The 26,171-nt window shown below is 42.9% G+C and overlaps 1 protein-coding gene across 2 annotated transcripts in view; it reads right to left on the bottom strand.

Annotated features, from left to right (window-relative positions):
• LOC106599001 (microtubule-associated serine/threonine-protein kinase 3) overlaps positions 1-25,623 on the bottom strand; it is an 80,715-nt gene extending 55,092 nt beyond the window's left edge. Inside the window, exons 1-3 of one of the 2 annotated variants that reach the window (XM_014190039.3) lie at positions 25,437-25,623; positions 23,748-23,779; positions 446-534 (exon numbers count right to left, since the gene is read on the bottom strand). In XM_014190039.3, the coding sequence (XP_014045514.3) occupies positions 446-534; positions 23,748-23,779; positions 25,437-25,475 (160 nt within the window). In that variant the 5' untranslated portion in view covers positions 25,476-25,623. Of the gene's footprint in view, positions 1-445; positions 535-2,810; positions 3,271-23,747; positions 23,780-25,436 lie in introns of those variants that run through there. The other variant, XM_014190038.3, reaches the window with a different exon arrangement.
• Between the last annotated feature and the right edge of the window lie 548 nt (positions 25,624-26,171).

Genomic DNA, 26,171 nt, shown 5'->3' with positions numbered 1-26,171 from the left:
AGTATCACATTTCCTAAGTCCTTCACTGGGCTCACAATCAATAGCCATGAATGAAAACTGTATTTCTTTCATGTGAAATGTATTTCATCAGTTATTCCCCTAAAGTGATACAAAAGCTAAAGCAATATGTACATAAGCTTCTTTGGAAACTTGAGCTTCAAAACAGAAGCCAAAGAGCGATTTGAGCTTCGTCAGCTCAGCTGCTTCATTTGAATTTGCCTGAGATAACTCTGAACGCACAGTCTAGCATCATGTGGTTAGCTGGTATACTGCACTGGAAAGGTCTGATTGGTCTGCTCTCTCTTTAATGCCACATGCTGATTGGCCTGCTATACATTTATCACATACTGATTGGTCTGCTCTGTTTTTACAACATACTGATTGGTCTGCACTCTCTTTATCGCATGCTGAGTGCAGTGCAGAGACATCTGACAACAACACCTACCTGTGGCGAGGGGGAGAGGTGAAAGTGGTCGCGAGAGCGTGGGCGAGGGGGTCCCGACTGCCAGACTCCTTCTCTTGTTGTTACGGCAACTGTGTGGAAAAGGGAGAGAATTGTTTTGTGTGATACATTAGAGTAGTGGAATGTAAACCGAGTTGTGATATTGGGGCTTGGCTGTAACATGCAGGTGTTCTGATTATATAGCCTGTATGATACACTATGTACATTTCACCACCAAGTACTGAAAAAAGTATTGGACAACTTTGTTTAACACAAATTAGTCAGCTTAGCAGTCCATTGATAAGAACACCGTCTCTGTTATTGGAGGGCTACGGTGCTTGCAGGGCGTGTCCCCACCAGGCTCCATGTCTCCGTGGCCAAGGGTAGATTTACAGAATGGAAGGAACTCATTTTCGGTTTGTTTGTTTCGTAGATGACTGATCCCCAGCCCCATTGTTGACGTTGCGCTGCCACAGGGCCACTGTAATATCAATGCCATCTCGTTGGCAGTGACCTAAAGTAATTGAGTAGCTCAGACGACAACTGAGCCTGACATTTCTGGGTCGGCATGGAGATGAGATTCATGCCCCTCAAACCAAAGGCATTAACTGGGAGAGATGTTTTTTTAATAGCAGAACTCAACTGAGAATAAAAAAGATCCCTTGTAATAAAATGAATTTAATTCATATTTACATTTATCAAACGTTGATCTGTCCATGTCAATTGTTTCACAAGCAATTTTCATTTGCAAAAACAACCTGCCAAGATTAAATCAAAATCCTAAGCAAAACCCTGAGGCAATAGAAAGTACTTCTGTCTCGGTCTCAGTCAAACAACAAGCTGTATTGCTCTGCAGGGACTTGCACAGTACCATGCTTTAGGAAGCTAAGCGCAAATAGTAGACTGACAGATGTACTACGAACCAACAGAGATTGTGGTGAATGCTTGGCGCTTGACGCAGCCGGTGTTAGCTGTCAGACGCACCATGAGATCTTCCACATCCACCAGGATTCAAAAAAAAACTGTAGTAGGCTATGGGCAGACCTGTACGCCACATACACGGAGTACACAAAACATTCAGAACTGGCTCCCAAACTTGGTTCTCGGAGACCCCGAGGGGTGAACATTTGGGGTTTTGCCCTAGCACTACACAGCTGATTGAAATAAACAACTAACTATCAAACTTGAATGATTTGGATGAGCTGCGTAGTGCTAGGGCTAGACTTTGGGATCCAGAGGACCGTGTTTGGGAAACACTGACACAGTGACCAGGTGAATCCAGGTGAAAGCTATGATTCTTTATTGCTGTCACCTGTGAAATCAATCAGTGTAGATGAAGGAGAGGAGATAGGATAAAAGAAGGCTTTTTAAGCCTTGAGACATGGATTGTGTATGTGTGCCATTCAGAGGGTGAATGTGTAATACAAAGTATTAAAGTGCCTTTGAACAGGAGTATCATAGTACTGGTTTGAGAGTGTCAAGAACTTCAACTTGTGTATCAAGAGTGGTCCACCACCCAAAGGACATCCAGCCAACTTGACAACTGTGGGAGGTATTGGAGTCAACATGGGCCAGCATCCCTGTGGAACGCTTTCAACACCTTGTAGAGTCTGTTCTGAGGGCAAATGGGGGTGCAACTCAATATGAGAAAGATGTTCCTAATGTTTAGTGTATTCAGTGTATATTGACTGGCTTGCCAATGTATGCTACTGTAGTGAAATAGCTTTTCTTTGTGATTTCACAAGGATGAAAAATGTTTATGGGAATTTAGAGACCCAAGAAATATTCAACGTTTACACAGATTTTTTTATAAAGTTAATATAACTAAATATTCATGTGAATAAGTTACAGTTTTACTTATATACTTTTGCTAGACTATAGCCTATACTGTAACGAACAAGTTGTGAGCCTTCGGCATGAACAACACTGTGTCCCTCCTTATACAGCTGCGGCTTCTGTAAGTCAAAACATTATAGGAAACAATAACGGCACAGCCTACAATGGCCACGTTTCTCTATCGGAAACAAAACTATGGCGGATGTAATCCGACACATTGTAGTAGAGCAGAGAAATCACAACACAAAAACAGACTGAACATCAACATGAAAAGAAAGGCCAATTTGTGCCATTGTTGTGAATGAAAAGGTACGCTGTTATTGAAGAAAATCTTAAAACAAAAAAAGCATAGCCTTATAGTTATTAAATGCAACGTCATTTTCCTGAATATTTGTCCCTGTGGTCTAAAGCTTTGACTCAGACAACCAAAATGCTAAATGCAATAGGCTGCACGGGCTCATCCATAAGAGACTTGCATGATCACTGATTAAAATAGTTCGACAAGTCGGCTGTTAGAAGAAAATCAGGTTACCTTTTTGATCTTTTCATCATGGCCCCAGTCACAAAACTTGTTTTGTAGCTGGGCAAAACGGTCCAATAGTAATTCTGATCAGACATGATGAATTACAACGATGCAAAGGGGTACTTTGAATCGAGTTTGGTAAATGTCCACTATCTCTTGAATAACACAATTGTTATTTGCTCGAAATGTTTCGGAGAGTACTCGGTGTCCGAAACCAGAAACTCCGACAAGGGTTGGTACGATCTGACTCCATACCCGTGGCAGTTCAGGCAAGTAGGCGCTAAGCAAGCGTTGATGATGCAGTCATCTCCTTATTTCTTCCATGTGAATTTTCGGAAAGGCATCTTTCGCGCACTACACACTGGAATCTTTCTCAATCACCAAAACATGTTAACTCCAGAAACAGCTAACACCGCGCAGATACATGTGTCAGTCCATCAATTGGAGGAGGAGGGATTGCCGCCGAAGGAAGGAAGTTGTCATTTAGACTGGGGGATGTAGCATAATGGCGCGTTTATGTAAAATAATTATAACGGATTTCACCGTCACTGTATGTTGTTCGCATGACTATATAAAAAGCCTTGGGCAAATGGATAAAATATTAACAAGTGTAACTATTATGCTGCTATTCGACTGTAACACGAGTGTTACACAGTACACTAGTGTATAATACACCCTTATGTTATAGGGAATTCTGACATGCACCAGTATCTATGCATTAGAGATGTCGACGATGAGTTGGCCTCTGACGTTTCTCCTCTCCAACGCCCAGGATGCTTCGATTCAAACTCCCATTAGACAGCTCTGCAAGCTTGTCTGTCTGATTTTTACTATGGCTGAGGATAACAAGTATCACATTTCCTAAGTCCTCCACCGGGCTCACAATCAATAACAGACGAACTAAACACCTTCTTTACCTGCTTTGAGGATAACACAGCCCGCTACCAAGGACTGCGGCCTCTCCTTCTCTGGTGGCCGACGTTTAAACGTGTTAACCCTTGCAAGGCTGCTGGCCCAGAAGGCATCCCTAGCTGGTCCTCAGAGCATGCGCAAACCAGCTGGCTGACACTGACATATTCAAGATTATCAACATTGTTCTTGTACCCAAGAAGGCAAAGATAACTGAACTAAATGACTAATCACCAGTAGCACTCACTTCTGTCAACATGAAGTGCTTTGCGTGACTAGTCAAGGATCATATCACCTCCACCTTACCTGGCACCCTAGACCCACTTCAATTTGCATACCACCCAAATAGGTCCACAGATGACGCAATCGCCATCACACTGCCTTGCCCTTGGGGCTCCCGAGTGGCGCAGTGGTCTAAGACACTGCATCCCAGTGCAAGAGGCATCACTGCAGTACCTGGTTTGAATCCAGGCTGCATCACATCCAGCCGTGATTGGGAGTCCCATACGGTGGCGCACAATTGGTCCAGCCTCATCCGGGTTTAGCCGGGGTAGGCCGTCATTGTAAATAAGAATTTGTTCTTAACTGCCTTGCCTAGTAAAATAAAGGTTGAATAAAAATCCCATGATGTAAGAATGATGTTCATTGACTACAGCTCAGCATTCAACACCAAGGTACCATCCAAGCTCATCATTAAGCTTGAGGCCCTGGGCCTCAACCCGCACCCTGTGCAGTTGCGTCCTGGACTTTCTGATAGGCCGCCCACAGGTGGTGAAGGTAGGAAACAACATCTCCACTTTGCTGATCCTGAACACTGGGGCCCCACAAGGGTGCGTGCTCAGCCCCTTCCCATACTCCCTATTCACCCATAACTGTGTGGTCATGCACGCCTCCAACTCAATCATCAAGTTTGCAGATGACACAACAGTGGGCTTGATTACCAACAACGACGAGACAGCCTACAGGGAGGAGGTGAGGGCACTCGGAATGTGGTTTCAGGAAAACAACCTCTCACTCAACGTCAACAAAACAAAGGAGATGATCGTGGACTTCAGGAAACAGCAGAGGGAGCACCCCCCTATCCACATGGACGGGACAGTGGTGGAAAGTTTTAAGTTCCTCAGCGTACACATCACGAACAAACTGATATGGTCCACCCACACAGACAGTGTTGTGAAGAAGGCGCAACAGCGCCTCTTCAACCTCAGGAGGCTGAAGAAATGTGTCTTGTCACCTAAAACCCTCCAAACCTTTACAGATGCACAATTGAGAGCATCCTGTCGGGTGGTATCACCGCCTGGTACGACAACTGCACCGCCCGCAGCCGCAAGTCTCTCCAGATGTCATGTATACTCCCTCTCCAGCCTCTAGGTCATCAGGCTGCTGATTATCCTGCACACCTGTCACCATCGTCTCGCGCACCTCATGACACTCACCTGGATCCATCACCTCCTTGATTATCTTCCCTATATCTGTCACTCCCCTTGGTTCTTTCATCAGGTGTTATTGACTCTGTTTTCATGTCGGTGCGTTGTTTGTGTTACGTGTTTATTGTCTCATTTATTTATTAAAACACTCCCTCCCTGAACTTGCTTCCCGACTCTCAGCGCATTCGTTACACCACAACGCAACACCGGGGGCAAACTACCTGCCCTCCAGGACACCTACAGCACCTGATGTCACAGGAAGGCCAAAAAGATCGTCAAGGACAACAACCACCCGAGCCACTGCCTGTTCAGCCCGCTACCATCCAGGAGGCAAGGTCAGTGCAGGTGCATAAAGCTGGGACCCGAGAGACTGAAAAACAGCTTCTATCTCAAGGCCATCAGGCTGTTAAACAGCCATCACTAACAGAGAGGCTGCTGCCTACATAGAGACTTGAAATCATTGGCCACTTTAATAAATGGATCACTAGTCACTTTAATAATGTTTACATATCTTGCATTACTCATCTCAAATGTATATACTGTGTTCTATACCATCTATTGCATCTTGCCTATGCTGCTCGGTCATCGCTCATCCATATATTTATATGTATATTTTCTTATTCCTTTACTGAAATTTGCATGTATTAGGTAGTTGTTGTGGCATTGTTAGATATTACTGTAATGTCGGAACTAGAAACAAGCATTTCGCTACACTCGCATTAACATCTGCTAACCATGTGTATGTGACCAATAACATTTGATTTTAATTAAACCTTTTTCTTTCAAGTGAAGTGTATTTCATCAGTTATTCCCCTAAAGTGACACAAAACCCTCTAGTTTTGGCAGTAGGGCGCTAAAGCAATATGTAAATAAGCTTCTTCGGAAAACTTGAGCTTCAAAAGAGAAGCCAACGAGTCATTTGAGATTTGGCAGCTCAGCTGCTTCATTTTAATTTGTCTGAGAACTCTGAACATGGGGTAAGATGCCGCTGCCGCCCCGCCTCCGTCCAAGATCAATGTTTAATTTCTGACACCACAAAGCAAAGTATTGAAAAAATATTGTAGGTGGATGATGGCCATACTTAGTTAGGGTAACAAACTGAAGGAAAATAAATGGCTAGATGTAGTTACTTAATAAAATGTATTTTTTAGGAAAGGGGATTTTGCCCAGCTACCGGGCTAAGATTCAAGAGCAAACGGTTTTCAATGGTTTGTAATATACAGTTGAAGTTGGAAGTTTACATTTAAACTCAGTTTTTCACAATTACTGTCATTCAATCCTAGTAAAAAGTGTCCCTGTCCTAGGTCAGTTAGGATCACCATTTTATTTTAAGAATGTGAAATGTCAGAATAATAGGAGAGAAATATTTATTTCAGCTTTTATTTATTTCATCACATTCCCAGTGGGTCAGAAGTTTACATACACTCAATTAGTATTTGTTAGCATTGCCTTAAATTGTTTTACTTGGGTCAAACGTTTTGGGTAGCCTTCCACAAGCTTCCCACAATAAGTTGGGTGAATTTAGGCCCATACCTCCTGACAGAGCTGGTGTAACTGAGTCAGGTTTGTAAGCCTCCTTGCTCGCACACACTTTTTCAGTTCTGCCCACACATTTTTAATAGGATTGAGGTCAGGGCTTTGTGATGGCCACTCCAATACCTTGACTTTGATGTCCTTAAGCCATTTTGCCACAACTTTGGAAGTATGCTTGGGGTCATTGTCCATTTGGAAGACCCATTTGCGACCAAGCTTTAACTTCCTGACTGTCTTGAGATGTCGCTTCAATATATCCACATAATTTTCTTACCTCATGATGCCATCTATTTTGTGAAGTGCACCAGTCCCTCCTGCAGCAAAGCACCCCCACATGATGATGCCACCCCCGTGCTTCATGGTCGGGATGGTGTTCTTCGGCTTGCAAGCCTCCCCATTTTTCCTCCAAACATAACGATGGTCATTATGGCCAAATGGTTATATTTTTGTTTCATCAGAAGACATTTCTCCAAAAAGTACGATCTTTGTCCCCATGTGCAGTTGCAAACCATAGTCTGGATTTTTTATGGTGGTTTTGGAGCAGTGGCTTCTTCCTTGCTGAGCTGCCTTTCAGGTTATGTCGGTATAGGACCCGTTTTTACTGTGGATATAGATACTTTTTTACCTGTTTCCTCCAGCATTTTCACAAGGTCCTTTGCTGTTGTTCTGGGATTGATTTGCACTTTTTGCACCAAAGTACATTCATCTCTAGGAGACAGAACGCGTCTCCTTCCTGAGCGGTATGACGACTGCATGGTCCCATGGTGTTTATACTTGCGTAATCTTGTTTGTACAGATGAATGTGGTACCTTCAGGCGTTTGGAAATTGCTCCCAAGGATGAACCAGACTTGTGGAGGTCTACAATGTTTTTTCTGATGTCTTGGCTGATTTATTTTGATTTTCCCATGATGTCAAGCCAAAAGGCACTGAGTTTGAAGGTAGGCCTTGAAATACATCCACAGGTACACCTCCAATTGACTCAAATTATGTCAATTAGCCTATCACGCTTCTAAACCATGACCTAATTTTCTGGAATTTTCCATGCTGTTTAAAGGCACAGTCAACTTAGTGTAAAACTTCTGACCTACGGGAATTGTGATACAGTGAAATAATCTGTCTGTAAACAATTGTTGGAAAAATGACTTGTGTCATGTACAAAGTAGATGTCCTAACCGACTTGCCAAAACTATAGTTTGTTAACAAGAAATGTGTGGAGTGGTTAAAAAAAACGAGTTTTAATGACTCCAACCTAAGTGTATGTGAACCTCCGACTGTAACTGATTAAATATTGATTAAAAACACACACTAAACATTTCATAACAATGACTAACTTAACATAATGGCATTTTCCCACAATTTTTTTATTGACATAGAGCTCACAAATTAATCCCACCCCAGTTCAATTTGAGCATAGCTCGTGAGCCCACCTCTGACACTGCTCGCACAGTATCCAGTCCCCACCGGTAACAGAAGAGCTCGTTACAGAACAAGCATTCTGCATCCCCTTCTTTTAGTGTGTCTGTTGTGGTTTTGGAATCTGGAACAAACTTTTTCAGTGGCATCACAGCTTTCTTCAGTGTCACTGGTTTCTTTCTCCCTTTGTTTTATTCCTTCTCTCTTAGTTTATTGCCTTGTTCTCCAGGAACCTCTTGTGGGGTGAGGCCGTCAGGACTGTAGCCGACTCAACCTTTCTTTTCCTACGCCTCGCCTCCTGTATCCTTGGCCTGTCAGACAACTCCAATATGACCTCTGCCGCTGTTTGTTGTAGAACTGGTACTTTTAACAAAGACAAAAAAATAAACAACAAGAACTCATGAGTATTGATTCAATAAACAATTATTTCTAATCACTCTATGCTTCTATATACAGTATGTGTTTTTTCTTGACAACATTCAGAGCAAGGTCACTGGAGACCTGTGGGTGCTGGGTGGGTTGCAGGTTGTGGCGGAGGTTGATGTTGTGGCAGGGGTAGAGGTCATGGTGAGGGTGAAGCCAACAGCTCGAACCAGACTGGTTGCTTGTGGGATACGGATGGATAATTTTGGGTGCAGCTTCATAAAACTGTGAAACCAGTCCGCCTGCCAACCAGCTTTCTTTATTGAATGTGTTTTGGATTTCCATCCTCTCCGCAAGGTCAAAGGCCAGTTTTCAGACATCCCATGATGTAAGTCCAAAAAGGGCTCTTTCCATGTTTGGGATATGACTCACCAGGTCACATTTGAAAGAGCCAGTGAAGACTGGTAACCCACCCAAATGGCTGTGGCCTGGGGTTTTGGCCTGCTTGTCTCAGTGCCTCAGCGTTTTGGGTGGCACATTAAAAGCACGGGCATCCACCTTAATGCCATGCCCATTTTCAATAGCATTCAGGGCACAACGAAGCACATCTTTGCCATAGCCACCACAATCATATTTTCTTGTAAACTCTCATCTGAAAATATATATTTTTAAGTATCTTAGAGAACTGATCCCTAATCTGACCCTAACCATAAACCCTAACCCCTATTCTAACCCTGGCCCCTATTCTAACTGACCCCTAATCCTAACCCTGCTAACTGGGAGCTAGCTAGCATTGCTAGCAGACATTAGCTCATGCTAACTAGCTGGCTAGCATTTATTTCACTCAGACTTTCTGCAAGTGAGGCTGCTAGCTCGCTAAAGGGGCAAGCCAGTGTCTAAATTACAGCTAAAAACAAATGGTCAACCATAAAGGGGCGAGATCTCACCCCATTAGTGAGGGGGGGCATCTTTCCCCCAACATAGTAACCTAACATATTACTACTTTACTAAAAAACAATCAACATTGTTAACTCTAAACAAGTTAATTTTTTATGTTAAGGCTTCCCAACATGTACAGTGGCTTGCGAAAGTATTCACCCCCTTGGCATTTTTCCTATTTTGTTGCCTTATAACCTGGAATTAAAATGGATTTTTTGGGGGGGTTTGTATCATTTGATTTACACAACATGCCTACCACTTTGAAGATGCAAAATATTTTTTCTTCTGAAACAAACAAGAAATAAGACAAAGCAGAACTTAAGCGTGCATTACTATTCACCCCCAAAGTCAATACTTTGTTGAGCAACCTTTAGCAGAAATTACAGCTGCAAGTCTCTTGGGGTATGTCTCTATAAGCTTGGCACATCTAGCCAATGGGATTTTTGCCCATTCATCAAGGCAAAACTGCTCTAGCTCCTTCAAGTTGGATGGGTTCCGCTGGTGTACAGCAATCTTTAAGTCATACCACAGATTCTCAATTGGATTGAGGTCTGGGCTTTGACTAAGCCATTCCCAGACATTTAAATGTTTCCCCTTAAACCACTCGAATTGCTTTAGCAGTTTGCTTAGGGTCACTGTCCTGCTGTGAAGGTGAACCTCCGTCCCAGTCTCAAATCTCCGGAAGACTGAAACAGGTTTCCCTCAAGAATTTCCCTGTATTTGGCGCCATCCATCATTCCTTAAATTCTGACCAGTTTCCCAGTCCCTGCCAATGAAAAACATCCCCACAGCATGATGCTGACACCACCACGCTTCACTGTGGGGATAGTGTTCTCGGGGTGATGAGAGGTGTTGGGTTTGCGCCAGACATTTTCCTTGATGGCCAAAAAGCTACATTTTAGTCTCATCTGACCAGATTACCTTCTTTCATATGTTTGGGGAGTCTCCCACATGCCTTTTGGCGAACACCAAACGTGTTTGCTTGTTTTTTTCTTTAAGCAATGGCTTTTTTATGTCCACTCTTCCATAAAGCCCAGCTCTGTGGAGTGTACGGCTTAAAGTGGTCCTATGGACAGATACTCCAATCTCCAAAGTGGAGCTTTGCAACTCCTTCAGGGTTATCTTTGGTCTCTTTGTTGCCTCTCTGATTAATGCCCTCCTTGCCTGGAGTTTTGGTGGGTGGCCCTCTCTTGGCAGGTTTGTTGTGGTGCCATATTCTTTCCATTTTTAATAATCAATTTAATGGTGCTCTGTGGGATCTTCAAAGTTTCTGATAGTTTTTTATAACCCAACCCTGATCTGTACTTCTCCACAACATTGTCCCTGACCTGTTTGGAGAGCTCATTGGTCTTAATGGTGCCACTTGCTTGGTGGTGCCCCTTGCTTAGTGATGGTGCAAACTCTGGGGCCTTTAAGAACAAGTGTGTGTGTATATATGCTGAGATCATGTGACAGATCATGTAACACTTAAATAAAGTCCACCTGTGTGCAATCTAACTAATGTCACTTCTGAAGGTAATTGGTTGCACCAGATCTTATTTAGGGGCTTCATAGCAAAGGGGGTGAATACATATACACGCACCACTTTTCAGTTCTTTATTTTTTAGAATTTTTCGAAGTTATTGTTTTCACTTCACCAATTTGGACTATTTTGTATGTCCGTTACATGAAATCCCCCAAAAAATCAATTTCAATTACAGGTTGTAATGCAACAAAATAGGAAAAACACCAAGAGGGATGAATACTTTTGCAAGGCACTGTGTATACAGTTAGTCATAAGTTTACATGCACCTTAGTCAAATACATTTAAAGTCCGTTTTTCACAATTCCTGACATTTAATCCTAATAAAAATATCCTGTCTTAAGTCAGTTAGGATCACCACTTTATTTTAAGAATTTGAAATATCAGAAATAGTAGAATTATTTCAGCTTTATTTTATCACATTACCATTGGGTCAGAAGTTTACATACACTCAATTAGTATTTGGTAGCATTGCCTTTAAATTGTTTAACTTGGATCAAACGTTTTGGGTAGCCTTCCACAAGCTTCCCACAATAAGTTGGATGAATTTTGGCCCATTCCTCCTTACAGAGCTGGTGTAACGGAGTCAGATTTGTAGGCCTCCTTGCTCGCACACTTTTTCAGTTCTGCCCACAAATGTTCTATGGGATTGAGGTCAGGGCTTTGTGATGGCCACTCCAATACCTTGACTTTGTTGTCCTTAAGCCATTTTGCCACAATTTTGGAAGTATACTTGGCGTCATTGTCCATTTGGAAGATCCATTTGCGACCAAGCTTTAACTTCCTGACTGATGTCTTGAGATGTTGCTTCAGTATATCCAAAATGTTTCTTACCTCATGATGCCATCTATTTTGTGAACTGCACCAGTCCCTCCTGCAGCAAAGCACCCCGACAACATGATGCTGCCACCCCCGTGCTTCACGGTTGGGATGGTGTTCTTCGGCTTGCAAGCGACCCCCTTTTTCCTCCAAACATAACAATGGTCATTATGGCCAAACAGTTTATATTTTTCTTTCATCAGACCAGAGGACATTTCTCCAAAAAGTACAATCTTTGTCCCCATGTGCAGTTGCAAACCGTAGTCTGGATTTTTTTATGGCGGTTTGGAGCAGCGGCTTCTTCCTTGCTGAGCGGCCTTTCAGGTTATGTCGATATAGGACTCGTTTTACTGTGGATATAGATACTTCTGTACCAGTTTCCTCCAGCATCTTCAAGGTCCTTTGCTGTTGTTCTGGGATTGATTTGCACTTTTCGCAGCAAAGTACGTTCGTCTCTAGGAGACAGAACGCGTTTCCTGAGTGGTATGACGGCTACGTGGTCCCATGGTGGTTATACTTGCGTACTATTGTTTGTACAGATGAACGTGGTACCTTCAGGCATTTGGAAATTGCTCCCAAGGATGAACCAGACTTGTGGAGGTCTACCATTTGTTCTGAGATCTTGGCTGATTTCTTTTGATTTTCCCATGATGTCAAGCAAAGAGGCACTGAGTTTGAAGGTAGGCCTTGAAATACATCCACAGGTACACCTCCAATTGACTCAACTGATGTCAATTAGCCTATGAGACGCTTCTAAAGCCATGACATTATCTGGAATTTTCCGAGCTGTATAAATGCACAGTCAACTTAGTGTATGTAAAATTCTGACACACTGGAATTGTGATACAGTGAATTATAAGTGAAATAATCTGTCTGTAAACAATTGTTGGAAAAATGACTTGTCATGCACAAAGTAGATGTCCTAACCGACTTGCCAAAACTATAGTTTCTTAACAATACATTTGTGGAGTGGTTGAAAAACAAGTTTTAATGACTCCAACCTAAGTGTATGTAAACTTCCGACTTCAACTGTATGTATAAAACAAAAGAATGGCTCTAATTTCATTGGATTATATCTTTAACTTTTTCTAAATGACAAAACATATGATCAACTAACCTTAAAATCGTTTTGATGGAATGACTTCAAAAATGTTGATGAAACAGAACATTTGTAGTTGATCAAGACTACTAACGGCCAGAGGATTGGAGGTGCCAAATAGGATCTTTTGCGGTTTATCATACATTTTAATTTGACCTTTTTTGGAAGTACATAAGATTAAATCTTTAGTTGCTCAGCAAAACTCTGTATTTTGACATTATAGCCTAATGCTTGCAGAGCTGTCTAATGGGAGTTTGAATCTTGGAGCTTTCTGGGCGTTAGAGAGGAGACACATACTCATTGTCTACATCTCTAATGCACAGATAGCAGGGCATGGCTGACAGTGAGGACTTGTGAAGAGCAGAATCAATAACCTCTGCATAATCCAAACAATTGCTTTGTGAGGTGTTAAATTCCTTTATGGAAATGCAAGCTGAAAAGTAGGCAGGTGTGCCGGAGCCAAGTGAGAGCAGGTGTGCCGGAGCCATGGCCCAGTGAGACATGTGTTCCGGCCCGCGTCGATGGAAAAATAAAACACTGGGTTAAATCCTGTGGAAATGTACCATAAAAGTATATTTTATCATTACATAATAAATAATGATTTATCTTCTAATAAAAACATAGCAGAGAAATGTACAGCATGTTCAATACCAACTAGGCCTTTATAAGCCTATCCAAAAAGAGACTTAAGTTTAACTTTTCACCTCATTCAATAGAAAAAAAATGTAGAGAAAGTTCCCCGGTCAATAAACAATCAAAATACATTTCAGGACTTTATTTTGCAATACTTCGCATTATAAGCCATTGTGTACAAAACATTAAGAACACCTTCCTAATATTTAGTTATTAGGAAGGACGTCTACCATAGATCGCTAAAATAATGATTATGATCACACTTCATCAATTTAAATATAATGGGGAGACATTTGACAGCCAAGCCCTAGTTATCAGTGTAGCCCATTATCTTCTAGACATGACGTTGAAATACCTTCAAGCCTACATTAAAAATCTCCAGGCTTTTGTCACAAGGGGGCGGCAGGCAGCCTAGTGGTTAGTGTTGGGCCAGTAACCGAAAGGTTGCTGGACCGAATCCCCGAGCTGAGGTAAAAAGACAGTTAACCCACTGTTCCCCGGTAGGCCGTCATTGTAAATAAGAATTTGTTCTTAACTGACTTGCCTGCTTACATAAAAATAAGAATCAATTCAATTTGAAAAAAAATAAGATTTACCGGGGCAGTATGGAAAAAATGGATCCTGTGTGAATCGTCCTCTGGAATAGCACACGCTAGGAATACCTGTCCAAATAGGGCTATAACATGGCAAAGAATAGGCTTATCAGCGTAGTGAGCCGCATCATGGGATGATTCAGGGCTGCAGAATAACAGTGCATTCGGAAAGTATTCAGACGAATAGGCTTATCAGGAAATGTATTAAATAAAACATTTTCCTCATCAATCTACACACACAATACCCCATAACGACAAAGCGTGAACTGTTTGTTTTTTTTAATTCAATTTATTGAAAATAGATGATAGAAATCTAATTTACATAAGTATTCACACCTCTGAGTCAATACTTTGTAGAAGCACCATTGGCAGCAATTACAGCTGTGACTCTTTCTGGGTAAGTCTCTAAGAGCTTTCCACAACTGGATTGTATAACATTTGCCCACTATTCTTTAAAAAAATTCTTCAAATTTGCCTGTGCTTAGCTCCATTCTGTTTCTTTTTTATCCTGAAAAACTCCCCGGTCCTTAACGATTACAACCATAACATGATGCAGCCACCACCATGCTTAAAAATATGGAGAGTGGTACTCAGTAATGTGTTGTATTGGATTTGTCCTGAACACAACATTTTGTATTCAGGACAAAAAGTTCATGACTTTGCCACATTTTTTTCAGTATTACTTTAGATGGCATTTTTTTTGCCTTTACCTCCCTTATCTCACATCATTTGCTCACATTGTATATAGTCTTATTTATTTATTTTTTTTTATTTTTTTTCTACTGCATCATTGATTGTATGTTGTTTTACTCCATGTGTAACTCTGTGTTTTTGTATGTTGTCGAACTGCTTTGCTTTATCTTGGCCAGGTCGCAATTGTAAATGAGAACTTGTTCTCAACTTGCCTACCTGGTTAAATAAAGGTGAAATAAAAATAAAATAAATTTTAAAAAAAGATGCATGTTTTGGAATATTTTTTTCTTCTCAAAATGGTACAGTAAAGAATGCTTACATGCCATAACATACATAGTGGAGTATTTGTGCTAAATTCATCCATTGAGTTTGCTGACAAAGTATTTTAAACATTTATTTAATGTGTAATGAATGCCATTAAGTCATGTAAGTAGTTTGGAGGGGTGCATTTTCTTAATGGTGCATTTTTTTTATGACTACTCCATCTCTGTTCCCCACACATACAGATAATTATAAGGTCCCTCAGTCGAGTAGTGAATTTCAAACAGATTCAACTACAAAGACCAGGGAGGTTTTTCAATGTCTTGCAAAGAAGGGCACCTATTGGTAGATGGGTAAAAATAAACCGCTCAGGGATTTCACTATGCCACTTATGGTGACTTTAAAACAGTTAGTTTAATGGCTGTGATAGGAGAAAACTGAGGATGGATCAACATTGTAGTTACTCCACAATACTAACCTAAATGACAGTGTGAAAAGAAGGAAGCCTGTGCGCAGAATAAAAATATTCCAAAACATGCATCCGATTTTGCAAAAAGGCACTTAAGTAATACTGTAAAACATTTGGCAAAGAAATATAAAAAATGTCCTGAATACAAAGCATTATTTTTGGGGCAAATCCAACACATCACTGACTACCACTCCTCATATTTTCAAGTATGGTCGTGGCTGCTTCATGTTATGGGTACGCTTGTCATTGTTAAGGACCAGGTGAAACAATACTGCTAGTACGAACTCGAACCCAGGCGCAGAGTAACACAGCAAGCAGAGGTAAGGGTAAATCCAGAACTTTTACTTAGTCTAAACAGAAACAAGGCAACCACACAAGAGCACACTAAATAAAACATGATACCTAAGCAAGGATACAGGCCAAATGAGAAACCTAAATAACAAGGCAACCAGATGAACAGAGAAAGTAATAGAACACAGGTGAATCCAATAAGAAATAAATCAGGGTAATCTGGAAAGTAGAAAACAGGGTAAGTGTGCCCTCCAGTGGTAACCTAAGGAAACAACAATAAAAAAACTGAAACTGTGACAGGACAACTTCCTTGATTCCACCCGCAGAGGCAGAACCCTAGTAGGCAACCAGACCATCTGGCCCGGATGCAGAAGAGGACTCAAACGGCGATGACGGTTAGCCTGTCGTTGAAACCGAGCTGAAAACCTCAGGAGCGCTGACCAAGCCCTCTTCCAGGTCCGGCAGCAACGAGAGATGAGATGTTGAGCAGATGGAACCGCCACTTCAATCTCCTGATCTGGAAACAGAGGAGGCTGGTATCTGTACAAAACCTGGAATGGTGACAGGTCAGTGGAGGAACACTGGAGAGTGTTGTATGCGTACTCCACCCAGGGAAGATGCTGAAGATTCCAAGTGGTGGGGTTAGCGGACACAGCACCGTAAGGCGGTTTCCAGATCCTGGTTCACCTGCTCTGTTTGACCGTTGGACAAACTGGCTATCACCCTAAGTCCTCGGGTTGATGAACCCAGAAGAGTACAGAATGCCCTCCAGAATCTGGTGGCAAACTGGGGGCCCCGGTCGGAGACGATGTCTAGAGGAAGTCTTGGAAGACGGAAAACATGCTGAATAACTAGCTGAGCAGTCTCACTAGCTGAGCAGTCTCACGGGCAGATGGAAGCTTAGTCAGCGGAATGAAATGTGCCGCCTTGGAAAAGCAGTCCACAATGACAGTGTGGCCCTCTGAGGATGGAAGACCCGTGATGAAATTCATAGAGAGATGAGACCAGGGTCGAGAAGGTGTTGGCAGCGGACGAAGAAGCCCAAGAGGCTGCTGACGAGGAGTCTTGTTCCCGGGCGCATGTCAGACAGGCAGCCACAAGGGTCCGTGTGTCCGCCCCCACCCGAGGGCCACCAAAACCACCTCCTCAGAAACTCTAGCGTTCGCTGCCCTTCCGAATGAGAGGTAAGACGCGATGAGTGAGCCCACTGAAGTACCTTGGACCGTGCCTCAAGAGGAACAAAAAGTCTGTTAGATGGACAGCTGTCAGGAACTGCCTCCCTACCTTGCGCCTCCCTCACAACAGTCTCTATACCCCAGGACACCGGTGCGAGGATAAGCGACCTGAGGATGATGGATCCAAGCGACCGATCCTCACTAGAGCTGGGGAACTGGCGAGAAAGGGCATCCGGCCTCACGTTCTTAGACCCTAGACGGTAAGATAACGTGAATCTGAACCGAGTGAAGAAAAGAGCCCAACGAGCCTGTCGGGGACTGAGGCATTTAGTCTCCTGGATGTAGGCCAGGATCAAGTGGTCAGTCCAAACCGTGAAGGGATGTTCCAAACTCTCCAACCAGTGCTGCCACTCCTCCAAAGCCAGTTTGACTGCAAGAAGCTCCTGATTGCCGACGTCATAGTTCCTCTCTGCTGGAGTGAGACGCCTGGAGAAGAAGGCACAGGGATGAAGCTTTTGGTCTTTAGCAGAGCGCTGAGACAGAACCGCACCCACGCCAACCTCAGAGGCATCCACCTCTACCACAAAGGGAAGAGAAGGATCCGCATGAACTAGAATGGGTGCAGAAGAAAACCGTCATTTCAGGTCCTGGAACGCCTTCTCAGCAGCAGGGGTCCAGCTTACATGCCCAGCCGAGCCCTTGGTGAGCGCTGTCAATGGCACAACCACCGAACTACAGTCTCTCACAAACCTCCGGTAGAAATGAACAAAAACACTGGACTTGCTTGACTGTGCTGGGCCACGGTCAGTTGACCACCGCTTCTATCTTTTTGGGAGTCCATCCATACACAGCCCTGAGACACAATGTACCCCAGGAAGGAGATCTGTGGAACGTAAAACTAACACTTTCCGGCCTTCACGAACAAGTGGTGAGAGAGGAGTCTTTGAAGAACCTGGCGAACATGTTGGCTGTGTTCAACCATGGAACTGGAGAAGATGAGGATGTCATCCAGGTACACAAACGCGAACTGGTGAAGGAAGTCGCGCAGCACATCATTCACCAAGTCCTGGAAAACGGATGGAGCATTAAGTCCAAATGGCATGACACGGTACTCATAATGTCCATTTGGGGTGTTGACTGCCGTCTTCCACTCGTCTCCCTGTCTGATGCACACCAGATTGTACGCATTCCGTAAGTCCAACTTTGAGAAAACCGTAGCTCCCTGGAGTCTCTCAAAGGCTGACGACATAAGGGTAACGGTTCTTGATGGTAATGCTATTTAAACCCCGGTAATCGATACAGGGACGTAATCTCCCATCCCTCTTTCCAACAAAGAAAAAAACCCACTCCTGCAGGTGAAGTGGATGGCCGAACAAAATCATCCACCAGTGCCTCCTTAATATAACTGTTCATGGCTGCAGTCTCTGGACCTGAGAGAGAATACAGCCCTCCTCTCAGAGGACTGGTGCCGGGCAGGAGGTCGATGGCACAATCGTTGGACCTGCGGGGAGGCAGTTTGCTGGCCCTTCGTTTGCTGAAGACCTGACCCAGATCCCAGTAATCCCGAGGTACGCGGGAAAGATCAGGCTTGTCATCCCCAGCTGGGGGAACAGGAGAATCGGAAGCCTCCAGATGAGCAGGGCCGGAAAGATGTGGGGAGTTGCTGGCAGGTGGACTGGCATGAAGAATTCCATCCCAGAACACTTCCCGAGGGCCAGTCAATTTGAGGATTATGGATAGAAAGCCATGGATGTCCAAAAATCAGGGGAAGCTCAGGAGAGTCCACCAAATGTAACTGGATAAACTCCACATGATAATCCAGGACTCGTAGCTGAATAGGCATGGTGAGTTGCTTCACCTTCCCAGACCCTAGGGATTGACCATCCAGCGCAGTGACCGACAACGGAATGTCAAGCTTAGTGAGAGGCAGCCCCTGTTGGCGAGCTAATGTGTGAACCAGAAAACAGCAAGTAGTCCCAGGGTCTATGAAAGCAGGAATGTCCAACTGCCCATTGTCCCACCGCAGGTTGGCCAGAAACAAGGTGTGTACCATGTCAGCAGTTGGAGACTGTATCTGACTCGCCAGTATTCTCCCTTCTACTGATGAGTCATCCCGTTTCTCTTTCAGCTCGGGACAGGAGGCACGGAAATGTCCAGACTGTCCACAGTAAAGACAACGTTGCTCGTTAATCTTGCAACTTTTCTCCAGAGCGGAAAGTCTGGTGCATCCCAATTGCATCGGCTCCTCTGGAAGGTATGATGGAGAAACAAAGCCGAATTGAGAACTCTGACGGGGTGCAGGACAAGCAGACGCAGCATAAGGCAGTGGAACAAACAAAGAATCGACTTCCTCAGCGGAACCCAAAACACTGGAAACTCGGAACACCTCCGTCCTCTCACGACGGCGTTCCTGAAGCCGGTTGTCAATCCGGATGGCCAGGACGATAAGCTCCTCCCAGGGTTGTCCCGGGGAGCCAGTTCATCCTTGAGAACCTAGCTGAGTCCATTCAGAAAGGTTGAGTGAACTACCTCTGTATTTCGGCGAGCGTCCGAAAGTCAATGGCGTAACCCGCTACGCTCCGGCTGCCCTGCCGAAACTCAATGAGTCTTTGAGCAGCGTTCCTGCCACTGATGGGGTGATCAAAAACCCTCTTCATCTCCTGGGTGAAGCTTTGCCAATTAAAACAAATGTCTGATTGCTGCTCCCATATGGCCGTGGCCCAGGCCAGAGCCCGTCCTGAGAGCAAGGAGATGACGTATGCCACTCTGGAATGCTCGGTGGGAAACGTTGATGCCTGCACCTCGAAGACCAGCGAGCATTGGAGCAGGAACCCACGACACCTCCCAGGATGCCCCTCATAGCGCTCCGGTGCCGGGAGATGAGGCTCCTGAAGGGAGGAAGACGCTGAGCTGGTAGGGAGTGGAGGGTTAGGAACAGCCACGGGTGCAGCAGCTGTTGCTCCCATCTGTCCTGTCTGCAGAGTGGACGCAAGAGTTCTTAAATCATCCGACAATGTCTGCAGCCGCACCTCATGGCGACCAATCACAGTTCCATGGTGGGTGAGAGCCGACTGTAAATGTTGAAGTTCGGAATGTTCCTCGGACGACGGTCCATAGATCCATGGTTGGTTTAGGTCTACTGAAACAATACTGCTAGTACGAACTCTAAACCAGGCGCAGAGAAACACAGCAAGCAGAGGTAAGGGTAAATCCAGAACTTTTACTTAGTCTAAACAGAAACAAGGCAACCGCAAAAGAGCACACTAAATAAAACGAGACCTAAGTAAGAATACAGGCCAACTGCACATCTATCAAATTTAATTGCTATATTGTAATTATTTCGCCACTATGGCCTATTTATTGCCTTTACCTCCCTTATCCTACCTCATTTGCACTATTTATTATTATTGACAAATTATTATTGACTCATTATTATTGACTGTATGTTTGTTTATTCCATGTGTAACTCTGTGTTGTTTGTGTTGCACTGCTTTGCTTTATCTTGGCCAGGTCGCAGTTGTAAATGAGAACTCATTCTCAACTAGCCTACCTAGATAAATAAAGGTGAAATAAGAAAATAAAAAACTGAGGAACCTAAATAACAAGGCAACCAGATGAACAGAGAAGGTAATTGAACACAGGTGAATCCAATAAGAAATAATCAACGTAACCTGGAGACTGGAAAACGGTAAGGGTGCCGCCCTCCAGCGGTAACCTAAGGAAGCAACAATCAAAAAACACAGAAACTGTGACACCAGGGAGATTTTTTGGCTTAAAAGAAATGGAATATAGCTAAGCACAGGCAAAATCCTAGAGGAAAACCTGGTTCAGTCTTCTTTCCAACAAACACTGGGAGACTAATTCAGAACAATAACCTAAAACACAAGGCCAAATCTACACTGGAGTTGCTTACCAAGACAAGATTGAATGTTCCCGTGTGGCCTAGTTACAGTTTTGACTAGATTTGGCTTGAATCTATGGCAAGACTTGAAAATGGCTGTCTAGCAGTGGAGGCTGGTGGAGGACAGGCTCATTGTAATGTCTGGAATGGAATCAAACATCAAACCACGCTTGACTCCGTTCCATAAACTCCATTCCAGCCATTACAATGAGCACTTCCTCCTATAGCTCCTCTCACCGCCTCCACTGATGCCTAGCAATGATCAACAATGAACTTGACAGAGCTTGAAGAGTTTTTTAAAGAATAATGGGCAAATATTGTACAATCCAGGTGTGCAAAGCTCTTAGAAATGTACTCAAAAAAGACTGGTGTTTCTAACATGTATTGTCTCAGGGGACTGAATACTTACATAATCAAGATATATTTGTGTTTTTTGTCATGAATTTTGATAAATGTTAGAATATTTCTACCACCTTGACATTTCAGTATTTTGTGTAGATTGTTGATCAAAAATGATAATGAAATGAATTTTAATCCAACTTTGTAACACAACAAAATGTGAGAAAAGCCAATGGGTGTGAATACTTTCTGAATGCACTTTACATCAACAACTGAAACAAATATCAAAAGCTCGTGTTTGGGTGGACTTTTCCTTTATGCTACTTAACATGCTGGCAAAATGTTGTGATCAGTGCTAATGTATGAGCCAACTAGACAAGATGATCACGAGCAGCACTCACCTCAACTTTCCACAGCCTAATGGTAGACGTAGACTAACCAATATCCACATGGAAATTCAGTGAAAAGAAAAATCTGACATTGATTTATCAGCGCAAAATGGTGCTGAAATGCTTCTGTTTTATAACAATTGGATAACTTTGGGAGTTTCAGTAAGAAACAATTTGATGCCTTCAATTGCATTAGCCTACTTTATTCCAATATTTTCGTCTTTCAGTGATATATTGCCACAGTAATACTTCATGGATCCATCCAGTTATGGTTAAGAAAAAAGTGCATGTATTGGGCTATGCGAAGAGATGGGTGAAGTGACATGCCTTACAAAGTTTAGAACAGGCAGATGGATACTAGTAACGGGCGCTGCCTAACAACCATCTAGAGCTTAAGAGCGTTTTGCGTGCCAATGCCATGACGTCGGTTGGCGGAAATAAAAAAGTAGAGGCTTTGTTGCCGGCAATACCTTTCATATATTAAGAAAAGTCGTCAAAGTTGGCGGGATGCTAAAAGTTGTTGGGAAAAGAATTGGTTTGAATGGTGTGTTAGACTCATTGCAAGTCTGTAGGCCTACTGTTTAACCACATTACTTCACTCCACTAAAGTGGCTAAGGACCAAATATGGGTCTGCCCACTCATTTCTGTTTTCCATTCAGTCTACTCACCAAGCCAACTCTTGTCCTTTGCCTTGACTGACATGTCATTATGAAACATGAGTAAAATCCAGTGCATGATGTGTGAAATTATTTATATTGAATTGCGTAACCAAATGTGTATTTCCAGACTAGTCGACAAGGCCTTACAGCGCATGCCTCAGGACTATACACAATACATATGGTATTTTCATACAATGTGTGGAGGTACACTTTAACTTTTTTTTTAAAATCACATTTACTGTTAAGTAAAATATATTTCACCCCACCAGTAATGTTCCCTCTAGACTGCGCCCTTGCGCGGCAGCGCACTTTCTCCAGGTCTGCCGCGCAGAGGAAATGCCATGCCGCAGAGACACAAGAGATTGAACTTCACTGAGTACGCCCCTTTAGTTTGCACTATATAGATCAACGTTTTTTTTTCCCGTGATCGAATAAACATTGTCAGCCCCTTTTTCAATGCAACAAACCAAAACAAATCTAACTTTGCAAGAATGAGTCTCTGATTTTGTTGAGGCAGCAACACAATGTTGTAGGCAGAGCCAGAGCGCAACAGAGTAGAGTTATATTGGCGGGGTAGTCCACGAGCGGTGAGAGCTGCGCGTGTGGACTTTTGTTGATATTCTTTGCTAGTTAGCGAGTTATTCGCCCAGTTCTATATAAGTATAGGTCAGCAATGGGGTGTTACTGCTTCCTACAATAGCACAAAATGTGTAGTCTACATTTCAAGCTGTCTTTGAAAATCCACTCAGGTAAAAAGCTTATGTCTTAATTAAAAGGGGCAGTGTTTTATTTCAAGATAGGCTTGAATATGCAGAGGAGTAGCCTACATTGTCTAATTCTCTGTATGGTCATAATTCATTTTATTTTGTAAAGTGGTTTCTTGCATCATACAAGTCAATTTACAGTCACCTATTTGGCCCATGGTGTTACAGACCAAGTAAAACGATCATTAATGAATGTCAAGCCCTTCATAATGTAAAAACGTTTTAAAAGTCTCATGCAATGTAGACCTGCACTTAACACCACATATATGCTACTGTAGGATATATCATGGAAATGAACATCTATTTCCAAGTGAAAAATGTATGGGATTTTCTCCCTTGGTTTTGTTATTAGGCCACATTATGCTCAGATAGCCACAATAGCTACTGTCACAAACTGTAAAGGTACAGCCTCAGTGTTCACTGTAAACGTGCGCCGGAAGTTGCACAAAATTCTCACAATGTTCAAGTTTCTGTTCAAAAGGCCTACAATTTGCGCAATGTCTCAAAGAATTAGAGGGAACATTGCTTACTAGTATCTGCATCCTCCGTTTTACCACTAGGCACTAGCGCTCACTGTGAAACCACATACGCAGCTTTTTAAGAGGTGTTGCCTCTCATGGAAGTGCCAAGTAAAATGTCTGCTACTATGATAAATTGTTGACATATAAAAACACCTTGTAACACCCTGTGATTTTGTATCAAATAGTGTAACAAGAGCAGTGATAACCAGTGATGTTCTTTAGTGATACTTACATGTTTCCCCTTCGTGGAAGGCTCAGCTCTTTCTGGAATTGAGAAAGAAAGATACATTAAAATGGTGACAATGGCAGTAAAGCCTTGCTTGATATCAGAGGCTGCTGAGGCACATAATAATGCCCGAAACGGAGCAAATGGAATGGCATCAAACACCTAGAAACCATGTGTTTGAAACATTCCACTAATTCCTCTCCCGTCATTACCACGCGCCCATTCTCCCCAATTAAGGTGCCACCAACCTCCTGGACTTGATATACATTCCAAACACACCCGTTACATCCCCGAGGCATGGAACTAAAGGGTTAATGATTCTTAGAAACAAAATGAAAACAACCATTGATGGAGGTTTTGATTAGTCTTTCAAAGCCCCTCCACATCGAAAATGATTCATACACAATCTGTGGCCAACGGTACAGACGGAAAGACTGGCTGATTATTTATGCACACCGTATGACAGCTATGTCCCCTGCTGCTCGTTCCCCTCCTTTATGGAAACATCTTATAGCTCTGGCCTAATTGTGGATGTCTTAAGTAGGTCTTCTCATTCATAGCTGCACATTATGTATGTTGTTCTTTTTGCTTTGGTCCTGAAGCCCTTGCATATAGGCAGGCCTATGTTCATAATAATGTACACGACATGTATGCCAAAAATGCTGTGTCACAGTGTACTCTATTTTCAAAGATAAACGCAGGTTGTTTTGTTAACCAAAAGTACATTCTCAATTTTGATTTTTCACGATGCAAATCAGCAATCAAATTAAAATTGCAGGTCCATGTAAGGTGGATGAACCAATCAATGTAACAGAATGAAAATAGGCATTTTGAATATGTGGACAAGCACATTTCCACCAACATCTCTTTCATAATGGATTTAGAGCAAACAATGGTCAACGGATTTAAATAGCTAAGCCTCTACCCGAGTAATTGGTTGGAATGAAAAACAACAAAACGCGTTAGGCCGTCGGGAGGGCTAGGATTGACTCAGTTACAACCTACTGGCTATAAGACACATATAAGTGAACATAAAGGGATGTTTCTCTACCAATCATCCATCCCTGAATCCAATTGAGCCCAACGCCCATATCACCACAGCAACCTAGTGATGGCAATACAGCTGCGTTCCTTGAGTCACAATCATTATGGAAACGCTCTTTGTTTTTTTTGAAGGAGAATAAGACATCTATAAAACATCATGCCTGTCTGTAGAAAAAAACTGTCTGTGGTTAAATGTATGTATTAACTACACTTGCGCATCCACAAGCTCGCCCTTCAGTGCCACCGCCTACTCAAACGAAGGGGCATCATTCATTCATATGTGTACAGAATGGATCGATATTGTAGCCTATTCATGACCATTTCAAAACAATGTGGCAGTGGGACAATACATTCGATGCGAATTTGTTTTGAGATATCCATCATTTGTGGTCACAACTGGATAGAACTACCCTTGAGGAGACCTAAAAGTGCGCCCAATGTAAACCGTTTAGTAAACAGCAATTGACAATCATTAAATATCCCTTGAAATAGAGAAAGAAGAGAAACGCATGTGTGCCCTAATGCGGGTCAATACATGTTTGTGTAGACTATCATTAATTGTCGAATGCCACAACACAAATGCAAAGCCTGAGTGTATTATTTTCATCTTCAGTAGCTATGCTGATGTTTTATTATTATGGGGGTTCTTACCTGCAGCCCACGACGTCTCAAAATGTTTGGCTCGTCCATTGTAGAAAAATAAATTATTACAATACCGCTGACTCCCTTTTTCCAATTTCATTCAACCCATACTGCGTCCTCCTGTATCCTGCTCATCATCAATGCGACTGGATGAGAGCTGAACAAAACCGAGAATTTCGTTTAATTGTCAGGTGACCGGGCAGCGGTGAGAATTGGGAATGAATGTGCAGGGAGGGACTTCTGACAAATCGCCTATGGGTGGCAGTGGGCTGATTCATTCAGTTCGGTAACCCTAGCCTATATCATTGAGCCAATGCAACCTTTTTTCAACCCTGGCTAACTTGTTGAAAGTTTACATGGGGATTTTTTAATCAGGCAAGTATATGCATTAATGACCTATTTGCAGTACATCCATTCTAATATATATATATATATAGCCCTGTTCTGTGTTTGTGTGAACACAAGAAGCAGCCTATTGCTTAAAATCCCATTCAGATGTTGTCTATCATGTTGATATATACTGAACAAAAATATAAACACAACATGCAACAAGTTACAGTTCATATAAGGAAATCAGTAGTTTGAAATAAATTCATTAGGCCCTAATCTATGGATTTCACATTACTGGGCAGGGGCACAGTCATGGGTGGGCCTGGACGGGCAAAGGCCCACCCACTTGGGAGCCAGGCCCACTGAATGGGGAGCAAGGCCCAGTCAATCAGAATGAGTTTATCCCCACAAAAG

Source organism: Salmo salar, chromosome 03 (genome assembly GCF_965601325.2).
Source record: "Salmo salar chromosome 03, fSalSal1, whole genome shotgun sequence".
In the NCBI taxonomy this organism is placed as follows: domain Eukaryota; kingdom Metazoa; phylum Chordata; class Actinopteri; order Salmoniformes; family Salmonidae; genus Salmo; species Salmo salar.
The sequence above is the reverse complement of the archived record's forward strand: the minus strand, read 5'-3'. Positions and strand labels throughout refer to the sequence as shown.